At 44.2% G+C, this 23,252-nt stretch overlaps 1 protein-coding gene across 1 annotated transcript in view; it reads left to right on the top strand.

The window, feature by feature from the left end:
• LOC311146100 (cysteine-rich protein 2-like) overlaps positions 1 to 23,252 on the top strand; it is a 36,632-nt gene that overhangs the window by 4,367 nt on the left and 9,013 nt on the right. Inside the window, exons 2-3 of the mRNA XM_084182569.1 lie at positions 15,505 to 15,599; positions 22,802 to 22,859. Of these exons, the coding sequence (XP_084038695.1) occupies positions 15,505 to 15,599; positions 22,802 to 22,859 (153 nt within the window). The remainder of the gene's footprint in view (positions 1 to 15,504; positions 15,600 to 22,801; positions 22,860 to 23,252) is intronic.

Below are 23,252 nucleotides of genomic sequence, written 5' to 3'. Positions count from 1 at the left end.
ACAGAGACCCACAGGGAATTGTGTGTGCGTGGTGGCACGCCTCAGTAAACCAAACGTGGACCTGAATAGGCTAAGTGGACCAATATAATGGCAGGCAGCATCACTTGTGCACAGCATGATAAGTGAAAAACTAGGAAGTGAATGATGCTGTGCTGCCATGAGACTCTTTTATTCTCTCTCTCTCTCTCTCTCTCTCTCTCTCTCTCTCTCTCTCTCTCTCTCTCTCTCTCTCTCTCTCTCTCTCTCTCTCTCTCTCTCTCTCTCTCTCTCTCTCTCTCTCTCTCTCTCTCTCTCTCTCTCTCTCTCTCTCTCTCTCTCTCTCTCTCTCTCTCTCTCTCTCTCTCTCTCTCTCTCTCTCTCTCTCTCTCTCTCTCTCTCTCTCTCTCGCTCGACCCATGCCTTAAATTCCTCTCCAGAATCTAAGTGAGGGGGGGGGGGGGGGGAGTATGGGGGGAATGGGGTGACATGCCTTGGTCTTTATTTAAAGCGAAACTCTCAAAGTGCCTCATGCATTATAATGAGTAACAACACCTCTATTCACACAAGGCTCTTTCTGTGTATAGTTGCTACACTCATTTGTCCTTTCAGGATGCTAGAATACCTTAGTCCTCCTCTTAGACAGGCTCTCGCAGGGCAGAAGAGAAGAACACCCTATTTCCCACATAGTCGGCTACACACACATAGACATACTAACAGACAGACACACACACACACACACACACAATCTTCTCTTTCTCCCTGTTCATGGTGGAGTACGCTGTTTTCCACTTGGCTGCCCCTGGGGCTGTGTGAATGCACCCCATTAGACCTAGGCTGCGTTTTGTAATGTCATTTCTTGAGTCGGTGCCTCATGCTCCCTGCTCTGTGGCTTTGGGTTGCATAATAATCCTAGGAGCCACTGTGAAACTATAGCTGGTCAATGAGGGGCCCTGTTGTCCATCTGTCTGCCTCTTCCAGTCACAGTTTGATCCCCTAACAGAGATGACACTATTGCGTCCCATAGGGAAGTAGTGCACTATATAGGGTATAGGGTGCCATTTGGGACAGACTATGCTGTGCCCTTTAAACAGTGGGTCTGTGCCTTTCTCAGTTCTTAATAATAAAATGCGTGAGTCACAGATGGGTGCATGGGATTCAAACAGCAAGATTATAGGGAGAAGAGATGAGATTGTACTCTATTAATCTCCAAAGGGAAATCAGTTTGGGATACGAACATCCATAGTAGAAAACAAAAAGATAGAATGGATACCTTCACAGTGCACACTGATACTAAACTCTGCTCTGAGAGATGAACTGACCTGCAGGTGGTTGCTGAACTATGGTTTCTTACGTAAGAGATATGATCCTTAAATAGATCTGACGTTTAGGCCTTATTTTTATTTATGTTAATTATATTTAATATTAACACATACAATCTACCTGCAGTGAAGCCGCTCAACATTTACATCACATTCAGTCATCAGTTAGGCCTAATTTGGTTTTGGTCTAGCTACAGAAAATCATTAATTTACGCCAATTTAGCCAATTCAGCTGAACACTACTAACATTGTGTCGTGAACTCAACGCATCTGAGCGCCCCTTTTATTTAAAGCACTGACTGTGCTCGCTCTGTGACTCTGTGAAGGTGATGTGAATTTCAAATAGCATTTGGTTCCACAATTAAACAGCAACAAGACCACAGGTGCAAAGTAACCCACATTCAGTACAATAGGTTTAATCTCAGAATGTATGACTGCATCCCAAATGGAACCCTATTCCCTAAATAGCGCACTACTTTTATCCAGAGCCCTATGGGCCCTGATCAAAAGTAGTGCACTATGTAGGAAACAGGGTGCCATTTGGGACACATGTTATGTCATTAGTAATCATTAGCAGGAAGTCACACAGTCCTGTACCCAGTAGCATGCCAGCCCAGTACTTCTCTGAAAGCGAGCTATGTTAGTCTATATGTAGCCTAGACTCTCCAGTTCAGGACACAATAGTGGTTGCAGAGTTGGAGCTGAGGGTGAGAGGCAGGGGTCAAGGAGGTGAGAGAGAGAGGAAGGGGATACCTAGTCAGTTGTACAATGAATGCATTCAACTGAAATGTGTCTTCTGCATTTAACCCTACCCGCCAGGCTACCGGCCGCCCCGAAAGGTGAACAAGGCAAGTCAGAGAGGCTATGAAAATGGTGCTTTCCTCTGCTCTCTCCAGTACAGACTACTGTTGCACAGTATACCAGTACCACGGTAATATCACAGTGCCTAAACTACATCACAAATCAATTTCTTTCTGGTGCGCCTTAAATGTTGTTTGGTGCCTAACGTTTGAAACGTTGGGAGCGGTGTGTGTTTGTGGGAGAGAGAGAGATCGAGAGTGACTGGGGTGGGGGTGGTTATTATGAGAGAGAGGGAGAGAGAGAGTGTGTGAGGAAGGGACGGAGAGTGTGTGTGTCTGTTAACTGAAGAGTAAAGAAGGTTTCATGCAGTGTTTTCCCCATAATGACATGCAGATCATTATGCATGTATAGTCCTTCCTCCCATTCCTCCAGCCAAATCACGGGTAGGCTTTTGCAAATATGAGCAAATCAGCCATTCTATGCAGTATTCTATTATACACTGAACAGTGTGAAGTTTAATTCAATGCATTGTATTTAGTAGAAGTGTGAATTTCAGTGACAGGTTTTTGCGTAGCACATGTGCAGAACGTTTAGAAAATGGGAACAAGCGTCCGGGGGACGGGGCAAACAGGACGCTTGACCACAGATTTTTTCCATCGTGGTATTGCGATACTACTCGGTATTGTGATACTTTGCCTGGTATCGTATCGTTAGTAAAATGTTGGTATCGTGACAACGCTAATACAGACAGACAGGATGCCAGTTATTTAACTGCTCCACTTTGCTCCAGGCTGTAGCCTGGAGAGAACATTTACGTCAGCAAGCCCAATTCACAAGGTTGTTAAATTCAGGGAGGGACGCTGACAAGGATAGAGACGGATGGAGAGAGAGAGCAGGAGAGAGAGAGAGCGGAAACCTTGCCTTGACTGAGGCGACAGACGACCTCCAGAGCCAGGGGATTGAAGGGAAGTTGGGCTAGTCCCAAACATGTGTCCCAGAGGCTGCATCTGTCACACCCTACAGAGGGACACATCTAATGCTGAATGCCAAGTCAACCCCCTACTCTCTTAACCACTTCTGTAGATCTGAGAAGATTAAAGGGGTGGAAGCAATATGCTGTATATACAACATGTCCACCCAGCCAATCAGAAAGCATTAAATAAAGATAGACAGCTACAGTTTCACCGTAATGGCTGTGGTCCTAGGGTTGATTTGGAATTCAGATTTTAGAGAGCTTGATGCTGAAAATCAGTTGCAATGTATGTGCAACAAGAAACCAAGAGTGTCTGAGAGTGACTTTTACCCTAGTGTTGAATGTAACTGGTACCTCACTAAATCAAACCACATTCAAAGCCAGGGTCAGATGAATGATGAATGATGTCGGTGGATGTAGATGTAGAATGCTAACCTTTGCCATGGGACTGTGTGAATGTTGAATAGCCATTGTCTTAACCACAGCAAAGGCCATTTGGCCTTGAGGGCATTGTGTGTATTTCATTGAAAAAGAGCAGAATGGAGAGCGGATGCAGAGGGAGGACACAGGCTGAATGTTGTTTCTTCCTGTCTGCTGCTGGAGAGGGGAGGAGGTGGGAGGATGGTTGTGTGTTTTGCTGTATGTTTGTGCCCTTTGTCTCTGTCTCACACACAAACAAACGCTCTCTCTCTCTGTTTTCCACCCCTGCCCCCCTACCACTGCCCCTATAGGGCCCTCAGGAGTCAGGTGAGACATGCCGGTTAATGAGACATGCCGGTTAATGAGACATGCCGGTTAATGAGACATGCCGTTTTCAGCGGAGCACTGCAATAGTAACAATGGAGTACACTACAAACGCCTGCGTGTACTCAGCTGGAGTGGATAGGGGAGAGGAAGGGATGGATGGGGGTATGGGACAGGAAAGGGAAAAGGAGGAGAGGGGGGGCTTAGTGTTGAGGGGCTGAAGAACAGATGGGTCCACATGACGGCTGATGTAGAAATTAGTCCAACCAACCGTAATTTTGAAATATTTTACATTCAATGAAAAACACACAATTTATATACTGTATTCAGGGTTGGGGTCAATTCCATTTCAATTGCTTTTTAATGTGGAAAATTTGAATTGAAATAGAAATGTCAGTTTACTTCCTGAATTGAAATGGATTTTACCCCAAATCTGACTGTATTTTGAAGTCCATGTTATAGAGGTTAATATCTTGTCACAGGAATGTTGTGGAGAACGCAAACGAAATCACGGAATCCAGACATTAAAACGGAATTCAACAATATTCAAAAATGTATTGAACTTAGTAGGAAATCAACTAAATTTAAATAATTGTTTTACTGGAAACCTGGAAAAAATGGAATTTGGGAAAAAATGTAAAATGCCCTATGTTAGGCTTGATCAATAATAGGCAGCTACTGTAGGCCTACATACATGACATCTAAATTAAAACACATACACATCCACTCATACAATCCTTCATAGATTGCTTCTATCTAACCAGTTGTTAACATGGTAATAGTTGTGTGAGGTAAACGCTATCAGATATGAGAGGGCAGAAGTCATATGTTGTCTTCCTGTTGAGTGGATTTCAGTACAATTTTAATCCAGTTATAGTGTGATAAGAGGTCTATATACGAGGTAGCAACACTGTCCCACTGGACATTCCTTCCTGTTCCTGTGGCAGTACTGTTGCATGCTGGTAGTTCATATTTTTTTTACATTTTAGTCATTTAGCAGACGCTCTTATCCAGAGCGACTTACACTTAGTGAGTGCATACATTATTTTTTATTTTTCATACTGGCCCCCCGTGGGAATCGAACCCACAACCCTGGCGTTGCAAACACCATGCTCTACCAACTGAGCTACATCCCTGCCAGCCATTCCCTCCCCTACCCTGGCTCGTTGTTGATAATTAAGCTGCTGTAATTAAGCCGTTTGGAACACTTCTCATTAGAACCCTTCCACCGGTAGACCTCCTTGTTAAATTACTAGTTCCCTCTTATAATTTCCCCACACCGCTAATGTTTGGCGTAATTACACTCCCTGTTTTCACACACCATTAGCCCCTGGCTTGCGCACACACACACACCCACACACACACACACAGAGAGAGAGACAGACAGACACACAGAGACAGACAGACAGACAGGGACCCCACTATGGCTAGAGAACTTAACTGTCCATAGAATAACACTCACAGTAGGCCTAATGGCTTCCCTGCGGAATATGATCCTCAGTAGCAGCACATCATATCATTTTGAACAAACAAAACATGTAACCGAATCATAGAGATTACTTTCCGATAACCCTTTATCACTGCTAGCAGCGTAGAAACAGCACGTACCCTCGGAGATATAGCCTATCACATGGGTAATCTCATATTGGGCTTGGCATGTTTAAAGAAAGTGCTATCTATTTGATATACAACTGACACATTTTCCTCAGCGCTGATTCTATTAGATCCATCCTTATGACTCCCATGTTCCCTGGGAGAGAAGGTTTTGTACCGTTTGAATGACGTGTGTCTATGATAGAACAGTTCTGTGAACAGTTGCAGTGGCCTCACATGTACCTAACAGCCCCTTATGGTCATGTTTTACCCACAATGTGAAACCCAAATCAGAACAATGTCAACTGTAGGTTTGCTTTGCTATAAAAATGTATCATCGAGATGTAGTCGTCCTGAGTCAAAAGGATGGGGATGGGGTAACATAGGAGAGGTTAACACAACCACACCTCCATCCTAGGGTTAAACCAAGTTGCCAAGGAGGGGTTAACACAACCACACCTCCATCCTAGGGTTAAACCAGGTTGCCAAGGAGGTGTTAACACAACCACACCTCCATCCTAGGGTTAAACCAGGTTGCCAAGGAGGGGTTAACACAACCACACCTCCATCCTAGGGTTAAACCAAGTTGCCAAGGAGGGGTTAACACAACCACACCTCCATCCTAGGGTTAAACCAAGTTGCCAAGGAGGGGTTAACACAACCACACCTCCATCCTAGGGTTAAACCAGGTTGCCAAGGAGGGGTTAATACAAAAACACCTCCATCCTAGGGTTAAACCAAGTTGCCAAGGAGGGGTTAATACAAAAACACCTCCATCCTAGGGTTAAACCAAGTTGCCAAGGAGGGGTTAATACAAAAACACCTCCATCCTAGGGTTAAACCAGGTTGCCAAGGAGGGGTTAACACAAAAACACCTCCATCCTAGGGTTAAACCAAGTTGCCAAGGAGGGGTTAATACAAAAACACCTCCATCCTAGGGTTAAACCAAGTTGCCAAGGAGGGGTTAATACAAAAACACCTCCATCCTAGGGTTAAACCAAGTTGCCAAGGAGGGGCTAATACAAAAACACACTCCATCCTAGGGTTAAACCAAGTTGCCAAGGAGGGGTTAACAAAAACACACCTCCATCCTAGGGTTAAACCAAGTTGCCAAGGAGGGGTTAACAAAAACACACCTCCATTCTAGGGTTAAACCAGGTTGCCAAGGAGGGGTTAACGCAAACACACCTCCATTCTAGGGTTAAACCAGGTTGCCAACAGAGCATAAGGTGTAGCGTCATAATTTATTTCACATATTTCAGCCAGATAAAAGATAAGACCATATTTACTATACAGAGGAGATCAAAGGAGCCAAAAGACTGAAGGGGAGAGCTTAGCTCACCACAGGAGCACAAAACACAGCTAAGCAGCTTATACTGGACAGGACAGGACAGGACAGGACAGGTACAGTATCAGGCATATCTATCGCTTTCTGACCTCTGGCTGCTCCTAAGCAGTATAAGCACAATATGTTTTGTTCAGCTGTCATCAGAACTCACAGTGCCCGCTGTCTATACCTAAATATAAAATGTTACTGTTGTTTTTTAACAGGCTAGCTGTCCTTTAGGACTTGACACATCCTCACCAGTGTTGACCTTGTTAACTACCACATCAGGAGGATTTTCGTCTGAGCTGCAGTGTGTTTGTTTACACTAGTGTGTTTCTTCAGCCTCTGCTCATTACCATAACGAGACAGTGGGTGATGGGGATGACCTTTCATTAGTGGGTCAAGATGGGGTAAGTGCTATACTGCTAGCAGTACAGAGGAGGGTTATCAGAAAGTCTATGATTCAATTACATGTTTTGTTTGTTCAAAATGATGTGATGTGCTGCTACTTAGGATCATATTCAGGTTGACACTGGAGTGAAAATTCATTCTTCCCGTCTTGTCCTGTCAAATTTTTTTCCTAAATATCCTGATCCCGCAACAATTCTAGAACCCTGGAACTTTCCTGTCCCATCCCGATAAAAATCACTCTCGTCCCGTGCTCATTTTTACGCACAGAAATCAGAAATAACTTTCTCCGGTAAGGAAACATTTTGGAACAGTTTGTGCATATATTATGACATTCTGTGACGTTTTTGTTCATTTTGGTCTTTGGCAAGGTTTTTTTTGGCTGTTCATGCACACAAAAAAATGTCTTGAGGCAAGCCGAAGTTCAGAGCCGAAGTCTACGCCCCTTCGTCGGTCATTGGTTAACAGTAGGGATTCTTCAATGAAGTGTTTGTTGTCACTCAACGGTAGATGACTCATTTTCATGCAAATTTTTTGTAATACTGCACCAAACATTTTAGTTAGATGGAAAATTGTGTGACTAAGATCTCCTCGGCAAAAATGTCAACTCAAGAAATCTGTCATTAATTTTTTCTTAGATTAATTCTGACTATTTTGAGGAAGTGTATACTGGCTATGGCAATTTAAGATGGACAAACAGTACTATTGCTGCTTTTTCTCAAAAATATAAAGGGAACACTTAAACAACACAATGTAACTCCAAGTCAATCACACTTCTGTGAAATCAAACTGTCCACTTAGGAAGCAACACTGATTGACAATAAATTTCACATGCTGTTGTGCAAATGGAATAGACAACAGGTGGAAATTATAGGCAATTTGCAAGACACCCCCAATAAAGAAGTGGTTCTGCAAGTGGTGACCACAAACCACTTCTCAGTTCCTATGCTTCCTGGCTGATGTTTTGGTCACTTTTGAATGCTGGCGGTGCTTTCACTCTAGTGGTAGCATGAGACGGAGTCTACAACCCACACAAGTGGCTCAGGTAGTGCAGCTCATCCAGGATGGCACATCAATGCGAGCTGTGGCAAGAAGGTTTGCTGTGTCTGTCAGCATAGTGTCCAGAGCATGGAGGTGCTACCAGGAGACAGGCCAGTACATCAGGAGACGTGGAGGAGGCCGTAGGATGGCAACAACCCAGCAGCAGGACTGCTACCTCCGCCTTTGTGCAAGGAGGAGCAGGAGGAGCACTGCCAGAGCCCTGCAAATTGACCTCCAGCAGGCCACAAATGTGCATGTGTCTGCTCAAACGGTCAGAAACAGACTCCATGAGGGTGGTATGAGGGCCCGACGTCCACAGGTGGGGGTTGTGCTTACAGCCCAACACCGTGCAGGACGTTTGGCATTTGCCAGAGAACACCAAGATTGGCAAATTCGCCACTGGCGCCCTGTGCTCTTCACAGATGAAAGCAGGTTCACACTGAGCACATGTGACAGACGTGACAGAGTCTGGAGACACCGTGGAGAACGTTCTGCTGCCTGCAACATTTTTATTTTTTATTTATTTATCCTCCAGCATGACCGGTTTGGCGGTGGGTCAGTCATGGTGTGGGGTGGCATTTCTTTGGGGGGCCGCACAGCCCTCCATGTGCTCGCCAGAGGTAGCCTGACTGCCATAAGGTACCGAGATGAGATCCTCAGACCCCTTGTGAGACCATATGCTGGTGCGGTTGGCCCTGGGTTCCTCCTAATGCAAGACAATGCTAGACCTCATGTGGCTGGAGTGTGTCAGCAGTTCCTGCAAGAGGAAGGCATTAATGCTATGGACTGGCCCGCCCGTTCCCCAGACCTGAATCCAATTGAGCACATCTGGGACATCATGTCTCGCTCCATCCACCAACGCCACGTTGCACCACAGACTGTCCAGGAGTTGGCGGATGCTTTAGTCCAGGTCTGGGAGGAGATCCCTCAGGAGACCATCCGCCACCTCATCAGGAGCATGCCCAGGCGTTGTAGGGAGGTCATACAGGCAGGTGGAGGCCACACACACACTACTGAGCCTCATTTTGACTTGTTTTAAGGACATTACATCAAAGTTGGATCAGCCTGTAGTGTGGTTTTCCACTTTAATTTTGAGGGTGACTCCAAATCCAGACCTCCATGGGTTGATAAATTTGATTTCCATTGATAATTTTTGTGTGATTTTGTTGTCAGCACATTCAACTATGTAAAGAAAAAAGTATTTAAAAAGATTATTTCATTCATTCAGATCTAGGATGTGTTGTTTAAGTGTTTTTTGAGCAGTGTAAATTAGGCCTACACAGTTTTATTTGCATGAAATGTTCCACACATTACATATTTATACCTCCCCCTCAAAAAAAGCTTATAACGATTCCTGTACTGCCCGTTCCTGTAGACTGTCTATCCTGTCCTGTCCAGAACTTGACTATAGAACTTGAATCTCATTCCAGCAAGACATGCGGGAGTCCTGTTCCCGTGTCAACCTCTAGCAGCCGATACTGAGTGTTATTATTCAGAGTTACAGTTGCGTCCAAATATATTGTAGGGCCCTATAAAATCCACCTTGCGAAAATCTATACGAAATCAGGCAAAAAATTAAACAGATTTTTATAGGGCTGATATATTGGCACCCTTGCACTTTTCTTAAATAATTCCCTATTTCTTCTCAAATAAGTTCAAATTGAAAAAAACATTTAGTCCCCACACCTTAACCAATTTTATTTTTGTTAACTTACGTTTAAACAATTTGTTTAGAAGATAAAGACAAATGGTATGGACAAAATTATTGGCACCCCGGAGCTAGTACTTGGTTGAACAGCCTTTGGCCAAGAGAACTTTAGACAAACTCTTCTTGTAGCCATCAATTTTGCCCACTTTTCAGCAGCAAACTGCTCTAATTCTTCAATGTTCTTCAATGATATTGGTTGAAAGAAATGTATAATAAGAAAGTGGGAGCGGTTAGATTTCAGTGCAGCCTTTGACATTATTGACCATAACCTGTTGTTGAGAGAACTTGTGTGTTATGGCTTTTCAACCTCTGCCATATCGTGGATTCAGAGCTATCTATTTAATAGAACTCAGAGGGTTTTCTTTAATGGAAGCTTCTCTAATGTCAAACATGTAAAGTGTAGTGTAGGCCCTCTACTCTTTTCTATTTTTTACCAATGACCTGCCACTGGCATTAAACAAAGCATGTGTGTCCATATATGCTGATGATTCAACCATATATGCATCAGCAACCACAGCTAATGATGTCACTGAAACCCTTAACAAAGAGTTGCAGTCTGTTTTGGAATGGGTGGCCAGAAATAAACTGGTCCAGAACATTTCTAAAACTGAGCATTGTATTTGGTACAAATCATTCCCTAAGTTCTACACCTCAGCTGAATCTGGTAATGAATGGTGTGGCTGTTGAACAAGTTGAGGAGACTAAATTACTTGTTGTTACCTTAGATTGTAAACTGTCATGGTCAAAACATATAGATTAAATGGTTGTAACGATGGGGAGAGGTCTGTCCGTAATAAAGAGATGCTGTGCTTTTTTGACACCACACTCCAAAAAGCAAGTCCTGCAGGCTCCAGTTATGTCTTATCTTGATTATTGTCCAGTCGTGTGGTCGAGTGCTGGAAGGAAAGACCTAGTTAAGCTGCAGTTGGCCCAGAACAGAGCGGCACGTCTTGCTCTTCATTGTAATCAGAGGGCTAATATCAATACTATGCATGCCAGTCTCTCTTGGCTATGAGTTGAGGAGAAACTGACTGTATCACTTCTTCTTTTTATAAGAAATATGAATGTGTTGGGGGGGGGTGGCATTTGCCGTGTGGTAGCAGAGAGAACAGTCTATGACTAGGGTGGCTGGAGTCTTTGACGATTTTTAGGGCCTTCCTCTGACACCGCCTGGTATAGAGGTCATGGATGGCAGGAAGCTTGGCCCCAGTGATGTACTAGGACGTACGCACTACCCTCTGTAGCGCCTTGAGGTCGGAGGCCGAGCAGTTGCCATACCAGGCAGTGATGCAACCAGTCAGGATGCTCTCGATGGTGCAGCTGTATAACTTTTTGAGGATCTGAGGACCCATGCCAAATCTTTTCAGTCTCCTTAGGGGGAATAGGTTTTGTCGTGCCCTCTTCATGACTGTCTTGGTGTGCTTGGACCATGTTAGTTTGTTGGTGTTGTGGACATCAAGGAATCTGAAGTCCCAGGGTCCTTAGCTTAGTGATGAGCATTGAGGGCACTATGGTGTTGAACGCTGAGCTGTAGTCAGTGAATAGCATTCTCACATAGGGCCTCCTGTAGCTCAGTTGGTAGAGCATGGCGCTTGCAACGCCAGGGTTGTGGGTTTGATTCCCACGGGGGACCAGTATAAAAAATGTATGCACTCACTAACTGTAAGTCGCTCTGGATAAGAGCGTCTGCTAAATGACTAAAATGTAAATGTGAAATGTGTTCCTCTTGTCCAGTGTGAAAGGGCAGTGTGGAGTGCAATAGAGATTGCATCTTCTGTGGATCTGTTGGAGTGGTATGCAAATTGGAGTGGGTCTAGGGTTCCTGGGATAATGGTGTTGATGTGAACCATGACCAGCCTTTCAAAGCACTTCATGGCAACAGACGTGAGTGCTACGGGTCGGTAGTCATTTAGGCAGGTTACCTTAGTGTTCTTGGAAACAGGGACTATGGTGGTCTGCTTGAAACATGTTGGTATTACAGACTCAGACAGGGAGAGGTTAAAAATGTCAGTGAAGACACTTGCCAGTTGGTCAGCGCATGCTCGAAGTACACGTCCTAGTAATCTGTCAATCTGGCCTTGTGAATGTTGACCTGTTTAAAGGTCTTACTCACATCGGCTACGGAGAGCGTGATCACACAGTCGTCCGGAACAGCTGATGATCTCATGCATGTTTCAGTGTTACTTGCCTCGAAGCGAGAATATAAGTAATTTAGCTCGTCTGGTAGGCTTGTGTCACTGGGCAGCTCGTGGCTGTGCTTACCTTTTGTAGTCTGTAATAGTTTTCAAGCCCTGCCACATCCGACGAGCGTCAGAGCCGGTGTAGTATGATTCGATCTTAGTCCTGTATTGATGCTTTGCCTGTTTGATGGTTCGTCGGAGAGCATAGCGGGATTTCTTATAAGCTTCCGGGTTAGAGTCCCACTCCTTGAAAGCGGGAGCTCTACCCTTTAGCTCAGTGCGGTTGTTGCCTGTAATCCATGGCTTCTGGTTGGGGTATGTACGTACGGTCACTGTGGGGGCGACCTCATCGATGCACTTATTGATGAATCAGTGACTGATGTGGTGTACTCCTCAATGCCATCGGAAGAATCCCGGAACATATTCCAGTCTGTGCTAGCAAAACAGTCCAGTAGCTTAGCATCTGCTTCATCTGACCACTTTTTTATTGACCGAATCACTGGTGATTCCTGCTTTAGTTTTTGCTTGTAAGCAGGAATCAGGAGGATAGAATTATGGTCAGATTTGCCAAATGGAGGGTGAGGGAGAGCTTTGTACGCGTCTCTGTGTGTGGAGTAAAGGTGGTCTAGAATTTCTTTCCCTCTGGTTGCACATTTAACATGCTGGTAGAAATGAGGTAAAACAGATTTAAGTTTCCCTGCATTAAAGTCCCCGGCCACTAGGAGCGCCGCCTCTGGATGAGCGTTTTCCTGTTTGCTTATGGCCGTATACAGTTAATTGTGTGCGGTCTTAGTGCCAGCATTGGTTTGTGGTGGTAAATAGACAGCTACGAAGAATATAAATGAAAACTCTCTTGGTAGATAGTGTGGTCTACAGCTTATCATGAGATACTCTACCTCAGGCGAGCAAAACCTAGAGACTTCCTTAGATATCGTGCACCAGCTGTTGTTTACAAATATACACAGACCGCCACCCCTTGTCTTACCAGAGGCTGCTTTTCTATCCTGCCGATGCAGTGTATAACCCACCAGCTGTATGTTATTCATGTCTTCGTTCAGCCACGACTGGGTGAAACATAAGATATGACAGTTTTTGCCTCTGATACTTGGGGCCTTGAATGTGTGCAAGACATCATGAAATCAGCTGATTATCAAGGTGTGATGGAGTGCAATGTTCAACCCAGTGTCCAAAAACTGTCTCTGTCGAAGGTTGTGGGTCTTCCAGCAGGACAACAATCCCAAACACATCAAAAGCACCCTGGAATGGTTCAAGAAGAAACACTGGATAGTTCTGGAGCGGCCAGCGAAGAGTGCAGATCTAAATTACATTCAAAACCTATGGCGAGATCAGAATAATAATAAGAAATAATGCCATTTAGCGGACGCTTTATCCAAAGCGACTTAGTCATGCGTGCATACATTTTACGTATGGGTGGTCCCGGGAATCGAACCCACTACTGTGGCGTTACACGCGCCATGCTCTACCAACTGAGCTACAAAGCACCAAAACTGCAATTAGTGGAGTGTAACCCTCAAACATTGATGAATTAGAGCAGTTTGATGCTGAAAAGTGGGCAACATTCAAGCTCATTGGTGGCTCCAAGAAGCATTTGTTGCCAGTTATCTTGGCCAAAGGGTATGCAACCAAGTACTAGCTCCGGGGTGCCAATACATTTTTGCAATGTTGAAAATCCAATAACAGTATGTTAACCCAACGTTTAAAAATAACAACTTATTTGAGAAGAAATAGGAAATTATTTAAGAAATGTGCAAGGGTGCCAATATTGTATGTTCTCTAGCCATAATGGGAAAGGGTCACACGTGTGTGTGTGTGTGTGTGTGTGTGTGTGTGTGTGTGTGTGTGTGTGTGTGTGTGTGTGTTCGTGCCTCCAGTCACCCAGGCTGGATAATGTTGTGTGTGGTACCGTATAGGGGGAGTGGTTGGCTGGAGGATAGCCAGGGGATAGACAGCTGGACCATCCTCCTACACTGCAACACACACACACACTATAACTCACACACTCATAACCCAGACACCCCTTTTAACAACCTCTCTCCTCTTACAATAACAACATCCATTTAAACTGAAGAGCTGTTTTATTTGTGCAGTTTATCACCTAACCCTCATACAATGACAGAGGGCTGGCTGGCATAGCCTTCTGTCCCTCTGCACACACACACACACACACACACACACACACACACACACACACACACACACACACACACACACACACACACACACACACACACACAATGACAGAGGAGTGGCCGGCTGGCATTACAGCTGCTTGATGTCCCTCCTATCCCACTCATACATTCTCTTAGGACACTGTCACTGTTTGGTTAGAAAGCATTGATTTAGAGGCTAATCTGTGATTTGATGGAATTTCCCCTGACCCCTGTCAATATTATCACTGGAGATATGTTCAGGTTAGGCTGTGCTATGTTGTGTTTGTGGGAGGTCCAACTAGTTACTGTCTACATCCTCCTTTTGTTTTAGTGCAGTTGACAGTGAGAAGTGAAACTGTCTTGGAGAGGAAATTAACTGCCTGGTGGGGAGTCAGTCGCTGAGCAGAGGGGGGTCTGAAACAATCCTTCTTAAACAATCCTGCTCACTCCAGGTGGAGAGGGGGGGGGGGGGGGGGGGGTGGAGAGGGGGGGGGGGGGGGGGGGGGGGTGGAGGTGTGCTGTAGGAAGCGGCGACTGGTCTGGCCTGACGTCCGGCTGATTGTGGCCTGCCATGATTAGAGAAGGTGTTTCCTGTAGTGGAGTTAGCTGGTCCTGCAGGCCTCTTCTGGACCATTGTCTGGAGGGAGGGTGAGGGAGGGGGGTATAATTGGAAACTTGGCTATAATTAGGACCACTCATGTCTGGGGAAGTGTCTGGTTTGGTCTGGGAGAGACTGAGACTGGTGAAAGGGGACGGAAACGGGGTCGATGAGGAGGAGTGGGGTTGGAGGGAGTCGGAGAGGGGGATGAGGGAGGGGTATAGAGAGAGAGGAAGGGGGAGGAGAGGAGGGATATTAAGGGATCTGGGTTAGCTGTTGACACCCTGCTGTCCTGGGCCTCATGCATCTGCTGTCTGTCTGTATGATGATGACATTATTACAGCAGCATCCTGTATAGTGCACTAGCACTCTCAGACAGTATCCTAATGACCCTTCTCTGAGGAGTCAAAAGAGGAATCAGTGGAGCGAGCAGAAAATCATTATACTGTAAAGAAATGACCTCCATTCTCCCTCTAGTGTTGTCTCTAAGGAAATGAAAGTAACAGCCTTCTGAGAGATAAGGAAGTGTAGTCATTGATTTTAATTAAATGCCTCATTATTTAAAGTGTGTTTACACTAATAACATCCTCTCTCTTTCTCTCTCTCTCGCTCTCTCTCTCTCTCATTTTCTCTCTTTCTCTCTCCTCTCTCTCTTTCTCTAGCTGAGAAGGTGTCATCTCTGGGGAAGGACTGGCATAAGTTCTGTCTGAAGTGTGGCCGCTGTAACAAAACCCTGAATGCAGGGGGACATGCTGAGGTGAGTGATAATCAATGATGTCAATATCTATGGGTCTGTAGGCTCACACGCATAGGACCAGTCCTTATAGGTCCACGGGGTATAACCGAATCGGAAAACCCAATGCAGGCCTCAGTTTTATATTGACTAATTAACACACACACTCACGCTCACACACATTACATCCAGATGGATCAGCAGCTCTCAAAACGACACTGAAACATTATCATCACCGTTCTATAGGCCTAGAGCTTAGCCTACAGCTGTACACTGTAGATGTGCTGCCTGTGTCCTTGCTGAAGGTTAGCTGTAACTTTATGATCTAGCCAGCAGCCCATAGAAATACCAGTACAATATATTATAAAACTGTTCTATTTAAGTCAGTGAGTCAGCCATTCTATTTTCTATTTCCACCATGTCTGTGTTTTATAATGAATACAGTATATCCCCTCCAGTCCTCTCTCATATCTCCTCCACACACTCTTACATCAGTATGAATCAGCACTGGTCCCTGTGCCTGGATCAGAACAGGAAGGAAGGAGAGGTGGACATTTTGCAGGCTTTATCATGACCTAGCAGTCAGCCATTCTATTTCCACCTTATCTGTACATGAAGACTGAATATCCTCCCATGTCCTTCCTGATATCGGTTACATCAGTGTGAAACAGCCCTGTCCCTAGATCTGGATCAGAACAAAACAGGAAGGAAAGAAGGATGTGAATTCTGCAGCTTTTTTATGACACAAAAGCTATTTCCCCCCAGACCAGACCCTAGCCAGTCATCAGTAGATACTAGATGCAGTCCTAGCCTGGGTTGTTTAATCTCTCTATTATGATTACATCATATAAATGTTGTTTCTCCATGTCCTCTCCACAATTTCCCTCCAGACCCCAGTAGTAGATAAGCCTGGTCCCAGATCTAGTTGTACTGTATACTGTAAACAGATCTGGGACCAGGCTATAACCAACTCCCAATACAGCACAAACAAATCTGGGACCAGGCTTTAACTAACTCCAATATAGCACAAACAGGTCTGGGGCCAGGCTACTAGTAGATGTTGTCAGTACTGGCCTGGGTTGTTGTTGTCCACCCTCCTCTCCATGGACACACAGCAGATCACACAATTACATGTACGCTAGTCCGTCCTCTCCATTGACAGCACATCCCAAATCCGACCAGCGGCCTTAGGCTAGGCTACATTACCATGGTGAGAGCCTGGCCGTGGTCAGAAAAGTCTGTACCCCATCATCATGGAAACTGAAGGGATGGTTCAGAGAGGGTTAGTAGTGTACTTTAAGACAAGACAAGGAATGTAGTCAGTGTGATATATGCTGTGAGGTGATCCCATGCCCAGTACAGCAGAGGTCAGGGTCTCTATAAGCAGGAGGACAGGGGGGTAGCGAGGGGGGAGATGGCACCTCTGCCCCCTGGGGCTCCATGGATGGCAGATGGCAGAGCCTTAAGGCGTCCGAATACTTCCCATCCGGAACAGTTTGGAACAGTTTGTGCATTCATTATGACGACATTTTGTAACGTTTTGGTTCGTTTTGGTCTTCGGCAAGGTTTTTTCAGCTGTTTATTACATTTACATTTTCGTCATTTAGCAGACGCACTTATCCAGAGCGACTTACAAATTGAACTTTTCTGCTGTAGAGACTGACGTCATGTTTATGGCGACAGCAAGGAGAGTGATCAGGGTCTTGTAGATACAACAGTTCACTGTCCTGTTCTATCCATTCTACCCATTTACTGTCCATAATGTCTATACATCCCATTTTATATATATATATACAGTTGAAGTCGGAAGTTTACATACACTTAGGTTGGAGTCATTAAAACTCATTTTTCAACCACGCCACACATTTCTTGTTTACAAACTATAGTTTTGGCAAGTTGGTTAGGACATCTACTTTGTGCATGACAAGTAATTTTTCCAACAATTGTTTACAGACAGATTATTTCACTGTATCACAATTCCAGTGGGTCAGAAGTTTACGTACACTAAGTTGACTGTGCCTTTAAACAGCTTGGAAAATTAAAGAAAATGATGTCATGGCTTTAGAAGCTTCTGATAGGCTAATTGACATCATTTAGGTCAATTGGAGGTATACCTGTGGATGTATTTCAAGGCCTACCTTCAAACTCAGTGCCTCTTTGCATACAGTTTACATTAGTTATCTTGTTGTGGTTATTAGTCCCATCCTTCAACTCCATTCAACACCTCCCATCTATCTCTTAGCACCATTCATATTGGATTTCTATTTGCCATATATTTTTCAACTGTACTGTGATGTTTTACAAAAGTTCTGAACCCTTCTATTCTCATTGTTTCTACAGATTGTAAATTGAAAATAAACAATTTTGCTAAAAGTATTATATTATTGATCGATTGACTATGACTTTTCAGATCACCCAGTAATGCTATCTGCAGGGTTAGCTCCAGGTAAATATTGCAATCCTTTAGCCATTCCTGGACCTGTGTCCAAAAACAAGCTACAAATGGACAGTACCAAAACAAATGATCTAGTGATTCTGTCTCTTCGCAGCAAAATCTGCAGAGCTGGGAAGATTGTATCCCCCATATAAATAACATATTGGTAGCAAGAATTTTGTATAATAATTTAAATTGAAAAATTCTAAGTTTTGAATCTGCCGTCGTTTTATGTATCAGTTCATAAACACTATGCCATGGGGTCGGTACGTCAAATATCTCTTCCCAACTATTTTGCAATCTATATGGGACGGCTGTCAATCTTTTGGTCCTTAAATGAAACTGGTATACTTTTTTATTTATCACAATTTTCTTTAACCAATTATGTTCTTTAATGCAGAGCCGACAGACAAGTTCCTTACTTTTTCCCCCTTCCACTTTTCATTTTTGCGGTAATGCTGCAATTATTTGGTTGTAATTTTGGGTAGAGCAAACATTTCCATATGTTTTTGTTAGCTGCATGTGCAACATAACTCCACCAGTCCTACCTATGAAATCATTTACGAAGATTATACCTTTTTTAAACATTCTTTCAAAAAAGTATGTTTTTTTATCAATTAGTATATTTGAGTTTAACCACAATATTTGTTGCATTATTTGTTCTGTCGTTTCTGGAGGCTTAAATTGAAATTGAAACCAACTTTCTATGGCTTGTTTTAGAAATAGTGATATTTGGGAGATGATTTCCTTTTCAAATAACTGAAAGTGAGAGGTTGTAATCTGAATAAAGGGAAAAAGGCCATTCTTGAACATTGGGTAAGACAATCTTACTAATTTGCTAGAGAACCAGTTCGGATTTAAGTATAACTTTTGTATGACTAAAGCTTTTAGTGATAGGTCTAATGCTTTAATATTTAATAACTTCTGTCCTCCGAATTCATATTCATTAGACCAAACAACTTAGTTAGATGTAAAATTGTTCGGCTAGCCGCCAGCCAACCAAAGCATGCGGAAGCCTTTAGCAAGCCTCCATAGTACACATTATGCACACAAACACAGGCCAAGCTTTCATCCTGGCTCTATCCAAGGAGGAGGTCATAACTCTGTTACTACACACAAAGAACACTCCAAGATCATGTCTGTACTAATCCCCCTCACCATGGGGCCTGATACAGGTATACAGTTGATAATGGGCCTGCGTCTTACCACGCAAAGGCCAAGGGAGCAGGATGAGCGGTGGTGGTGTGTGTGTGTCTCACGAGCAAGGGGGCTTTATGAGATCGGATTCGGGGGTCGGGGAAAGACTAGGGCTGTGACGGTCATGGATTTTGGATGACGGTAATTGGCCAGCCAAATGATTGCGGTCACCGTAATAACCGCTCCGATAGCCCCCCAAAAAAGAAGCACATTTCCTCCACTCCAGACTGCATGTGCTGCCATAGAAATAGAATGAATAGAACGGGTGTCCCCATTCAAGTCAACGATGGCATAATGGGTGGAGTGGCGGCCATTGTGAGTGTACTAATAGGAGCAAAGCAGGAAGTGTACCCATCAACATGTGCTGTGGTTTGTTCATTCAACTCAACTGACATTACAAAAAATACATTACATTGCATGAGCCACATCAGTTAACAATATCTGAATAAACAATCTACATTACCATGGAAATTATTGCATCAGGCAGCCATTGCAAGTGTACCCATGAGTTTACCAGTCAAATTGCCAAGGTTAGAGGTTCCAAGCCTGTTCTATTCATTATATTTCTATGTGTGCTGCTGCAGGGAGGGGGGTGTTACCTAGGCAACTGAAGACTAATAATAATAATAGATTGAACTTACATGGAATTTATCTATACACCCAAAGCTCTTTACAGTGTAAGGGGAAACTCACCACCCTAACCCCACTTACATACTCTTTATTTGTATTTATTTTATTGGCGCTCTTCGGAGGACAAAAGTAACTTTGTTTTACTTTTTCTACAGATTTTGTTACATGTACATGATTCATACACTTCACATACATGGTACTTTTATACACAGTATTACATGATAGGAATACAGTTTGATATACACATGCAGTGAAAACCGGACAAATATAAGCAACACCCCCCCATGGGATCTTTAGTGACCACAGAGTTGGGACACCCGTGTAAAGTCCCATCTTCTTCACTTTTATTGAGGAACATTCCATTGTTAGTACTTCAACATTATTAAAATGAAATTAATGTTGTAAAAGTGTATTGCAGTGGTCACCAACCCGTCGATTTCCAAGGCATTCCTAGTTGATTACCAAAAAAAAAAAAAAGATAAAGCCTTGCGTTCCTATTTTTATTTATTCAGCAGCCCTAGCACCGACAAGGCAGTGTTCCCATTTTGAACCATTTCATGTGTCTGAAGGCAGAACTCCGCCTGCCCGGCAGGCCCAGAGAGCAAAACAGGTGCACCTATAGGCCTACCGCTGGCCAATCAGATAGCTCAGATCACCGTGTCTGCACAGTTTCCTCACGCCATAGACTGTAAAAAATAAGCCTTGAACGCACAGCAAAGTTGATAATGTGAGATTTCAAAACCATGACTAAAGAGACTCAACGAATTCAGCAAAGAGCTGCTGTTTTTGTGAGCAAGTTCATGTTTAAGTAGTTATTCAGCACTGTCAATACTTTGTTCAACACTTTTATAAGCCATACATTGTGTGTTCTCCCTACTTCCACTCACGCTACAACCACCACTGCAGTTGCAATGAATTAGTATCGTTTTGATAAGTTTGCGCTGTTATTATAAGCGGCTTGTCTTTTTTCATATCAAGGAATATTTCACTTTCTCTGGTCATAGAAGTAACAACATGAATTGGTGCATGAGGCAGAAATGGATGTGGGAAGTAGGAAAACTGGAAATGAGATTGTATCCTCGATTTGTGTCTGGGAAGTGAGTAGGCTAGGCTCTGGGCTCTGGACTGAGATAGTTAATCCATCTTTAGGGTACTCCTGGTCCTACTGCTGTGAAATATAACCACACACACTGGGCTGGGTAATCCATCTTTCAGGTCCTACTGGTCCTGCTGTAGTGAAATACAACCAGAGCTGTGAGGGGACCAGAGCAGTCTAGTGGACACAATGAAGCCCTGTGTGCTGGCCCTTCCCTCCTGACAAACCCATCAGTGCCTAGTAGTCAGAGAGAGCCTAATATTACCAGAACCTTTACTGTATAGGCCCCATAGTACCATAGATGTTACAACCCCTACGGATCTGTCTGTCTGTTTCTTAGCTCCTGTTACAGCGCTACATTTACTTCCTGTCATGGATAATACATTATAAATAGTTGAGAAGAGTTGCTCTGTGGGTTTCTGAGGGGAATAAGATGCCACGTGTGTGTGTGGAGGGATTGTGTGGGTAAAGCAGTTTGTTCCCACAGTCGGCATTGGCACGTGGCCCTGTGCTGTGGCGATGGTACCATGGCCTCCTTCATCCCCCCCTGCCTGTATCTCAATTCATCCTCTCTCCTCCCCACTGTATTGGAGGAGAATGTCCAAGGTCCCTCCCCTTGGACCTTTTTCTCCAATCCATTTTGTCAAGGCGGCAAGGAGAGAAATCGAGGAATGGAGGAAAGATGAATTAGGAAAGAGCTCTGGATTGGATGTCTTCTCTCTGGCCTACATTTACATTTACGTCATTTAGCAGACGCTCTTATCCAGAGCGACTTACAGTTAAGTGAGTTTATACATTTTCATACAGGCCCCCTGTGGGAATCGAACCCACAACCCTGGCGTTGCAAACGCCATGCTCTACCAACTGAGCTACATCCCAGCCGGCCATTCCCTCCCCCCTACCCTGGACGACGCTGGCTAATTGTGCGCCGCCCCATGGGTCTCCCGGTCGCGGCCGGCTACGACAGAGTCTGGATTCGAACCAGGATCTCTAGTGGCACAGCTAGCACTGATGCAGTGCCTTACACCACTGCGCCACTCGCCTAGACCCTGATCCGCCTGGCTGACTTAGGCTACATGACCACTGTTACTATTTTGAAGAAGATTCAACTTACTTGGACGTCTCCTCTTCTCTACGACAGTCTGTTATCTGACCCAGGCCCTGATCCCTCTGCTGCCTGTCTGCCTGTCCATGCTGTTACATGACCACCATCATCCCAGCATGCATTAGGAGGGACATAGGGTCCTGACAGACCCATCTCTAAGCATTAGACTGACCTCGGTCATCCTACAAGGCCCATACACGCTCACAACTCTCCTGAATAGGGTTGCAAAAATCTGGTAGAGATCCGGTTGGATCTCCTGGAATCATGAGGGAATAAACAGGGAATCCGGAATCCTCCAACCAGGATTTCTGGAAAACCTGGGAATTTGGGGAAAGTTACCAGCATTTTGCAACCCTAATACTGGGTCATGTTCAGTAAATTTCGAAATGATTTCCACCTACTGAAAAGGACCCTGATGTGAGGTGTTTGATTAATCAACAGTACTGGTCTCCTGTTTTCAACCACAACTGATACCTGGGCTGGAGCATTGTGACACAACTGACAGGGTCCTATGGAAAATAGAGATCAAGCCAGACTCACTTTATATCTCCCTTTCTCTTTCTCAGGAGGCTGTGGTGTTTTTTTCTCTCTCTCCTACACACACGCGTACACAATCCAATAACCTTTTTTTCCACAAAGATGCATGAGTCTGGCTAGAAGACGGAAATTGCCAAGCTATGGTTGTCAGTCTTGTGAGCTTTGGGCTTATACATGTTATTTACTCAATGTCAGTCATTCTTCTTCTCTTTATTCCCTGTCTACAGCACGATGGGAAGCCCTTCTGCCACAAACCATGCTATGCTGCCCTCTTTGGACCAAAAGGTGAAGTACATCTTACTATTGTCATTAGGCATACATTAGATCATGGGGGCAATTCCATGGTAACAGAATGATGTCTCAGATTTTTCACTTTAAAATGAATGCCAAACAAAAACCAATGATTGCAACGTTAAACAAACCATACAACTCTATGCACAAGGACAACGTTTAACATTTTCCACTGAAAACTTTACAAAAACACATATACTTGAAGAAAAGTGCAGATGCAAAGTTTGGTAACAGAATGACGGCACAAACTTTGCATCTGCACTGTTCTTCAAGGGAATGTGTTTTTGTAAAATTTTCAGTGGAAGTTGTTAAAAGTAGTGAATAGAGTTATGGTTAGGGGTATTGAAATCCTACCCTACAAGGTCCGGAGCCTGCTGGTTTTCTGTT

The sequence above is a fragment of the Coregonus lavaretus genome (assembly GCF_964263955.1).
Source record: "Coregonus lavaretus genome assembly, chromosome: 18".
Lineage (NCBI taxonomy): Eukaryota > Metazoa > Chordata > Actinopteri > Salmoniformes > Salmonidae > Coregonus > Coregonus lavaretus.
Note: the sequence above shows the minus strand (reverse complement) of the source record. Positions and strands in the feature narration are given on the sequence as shown.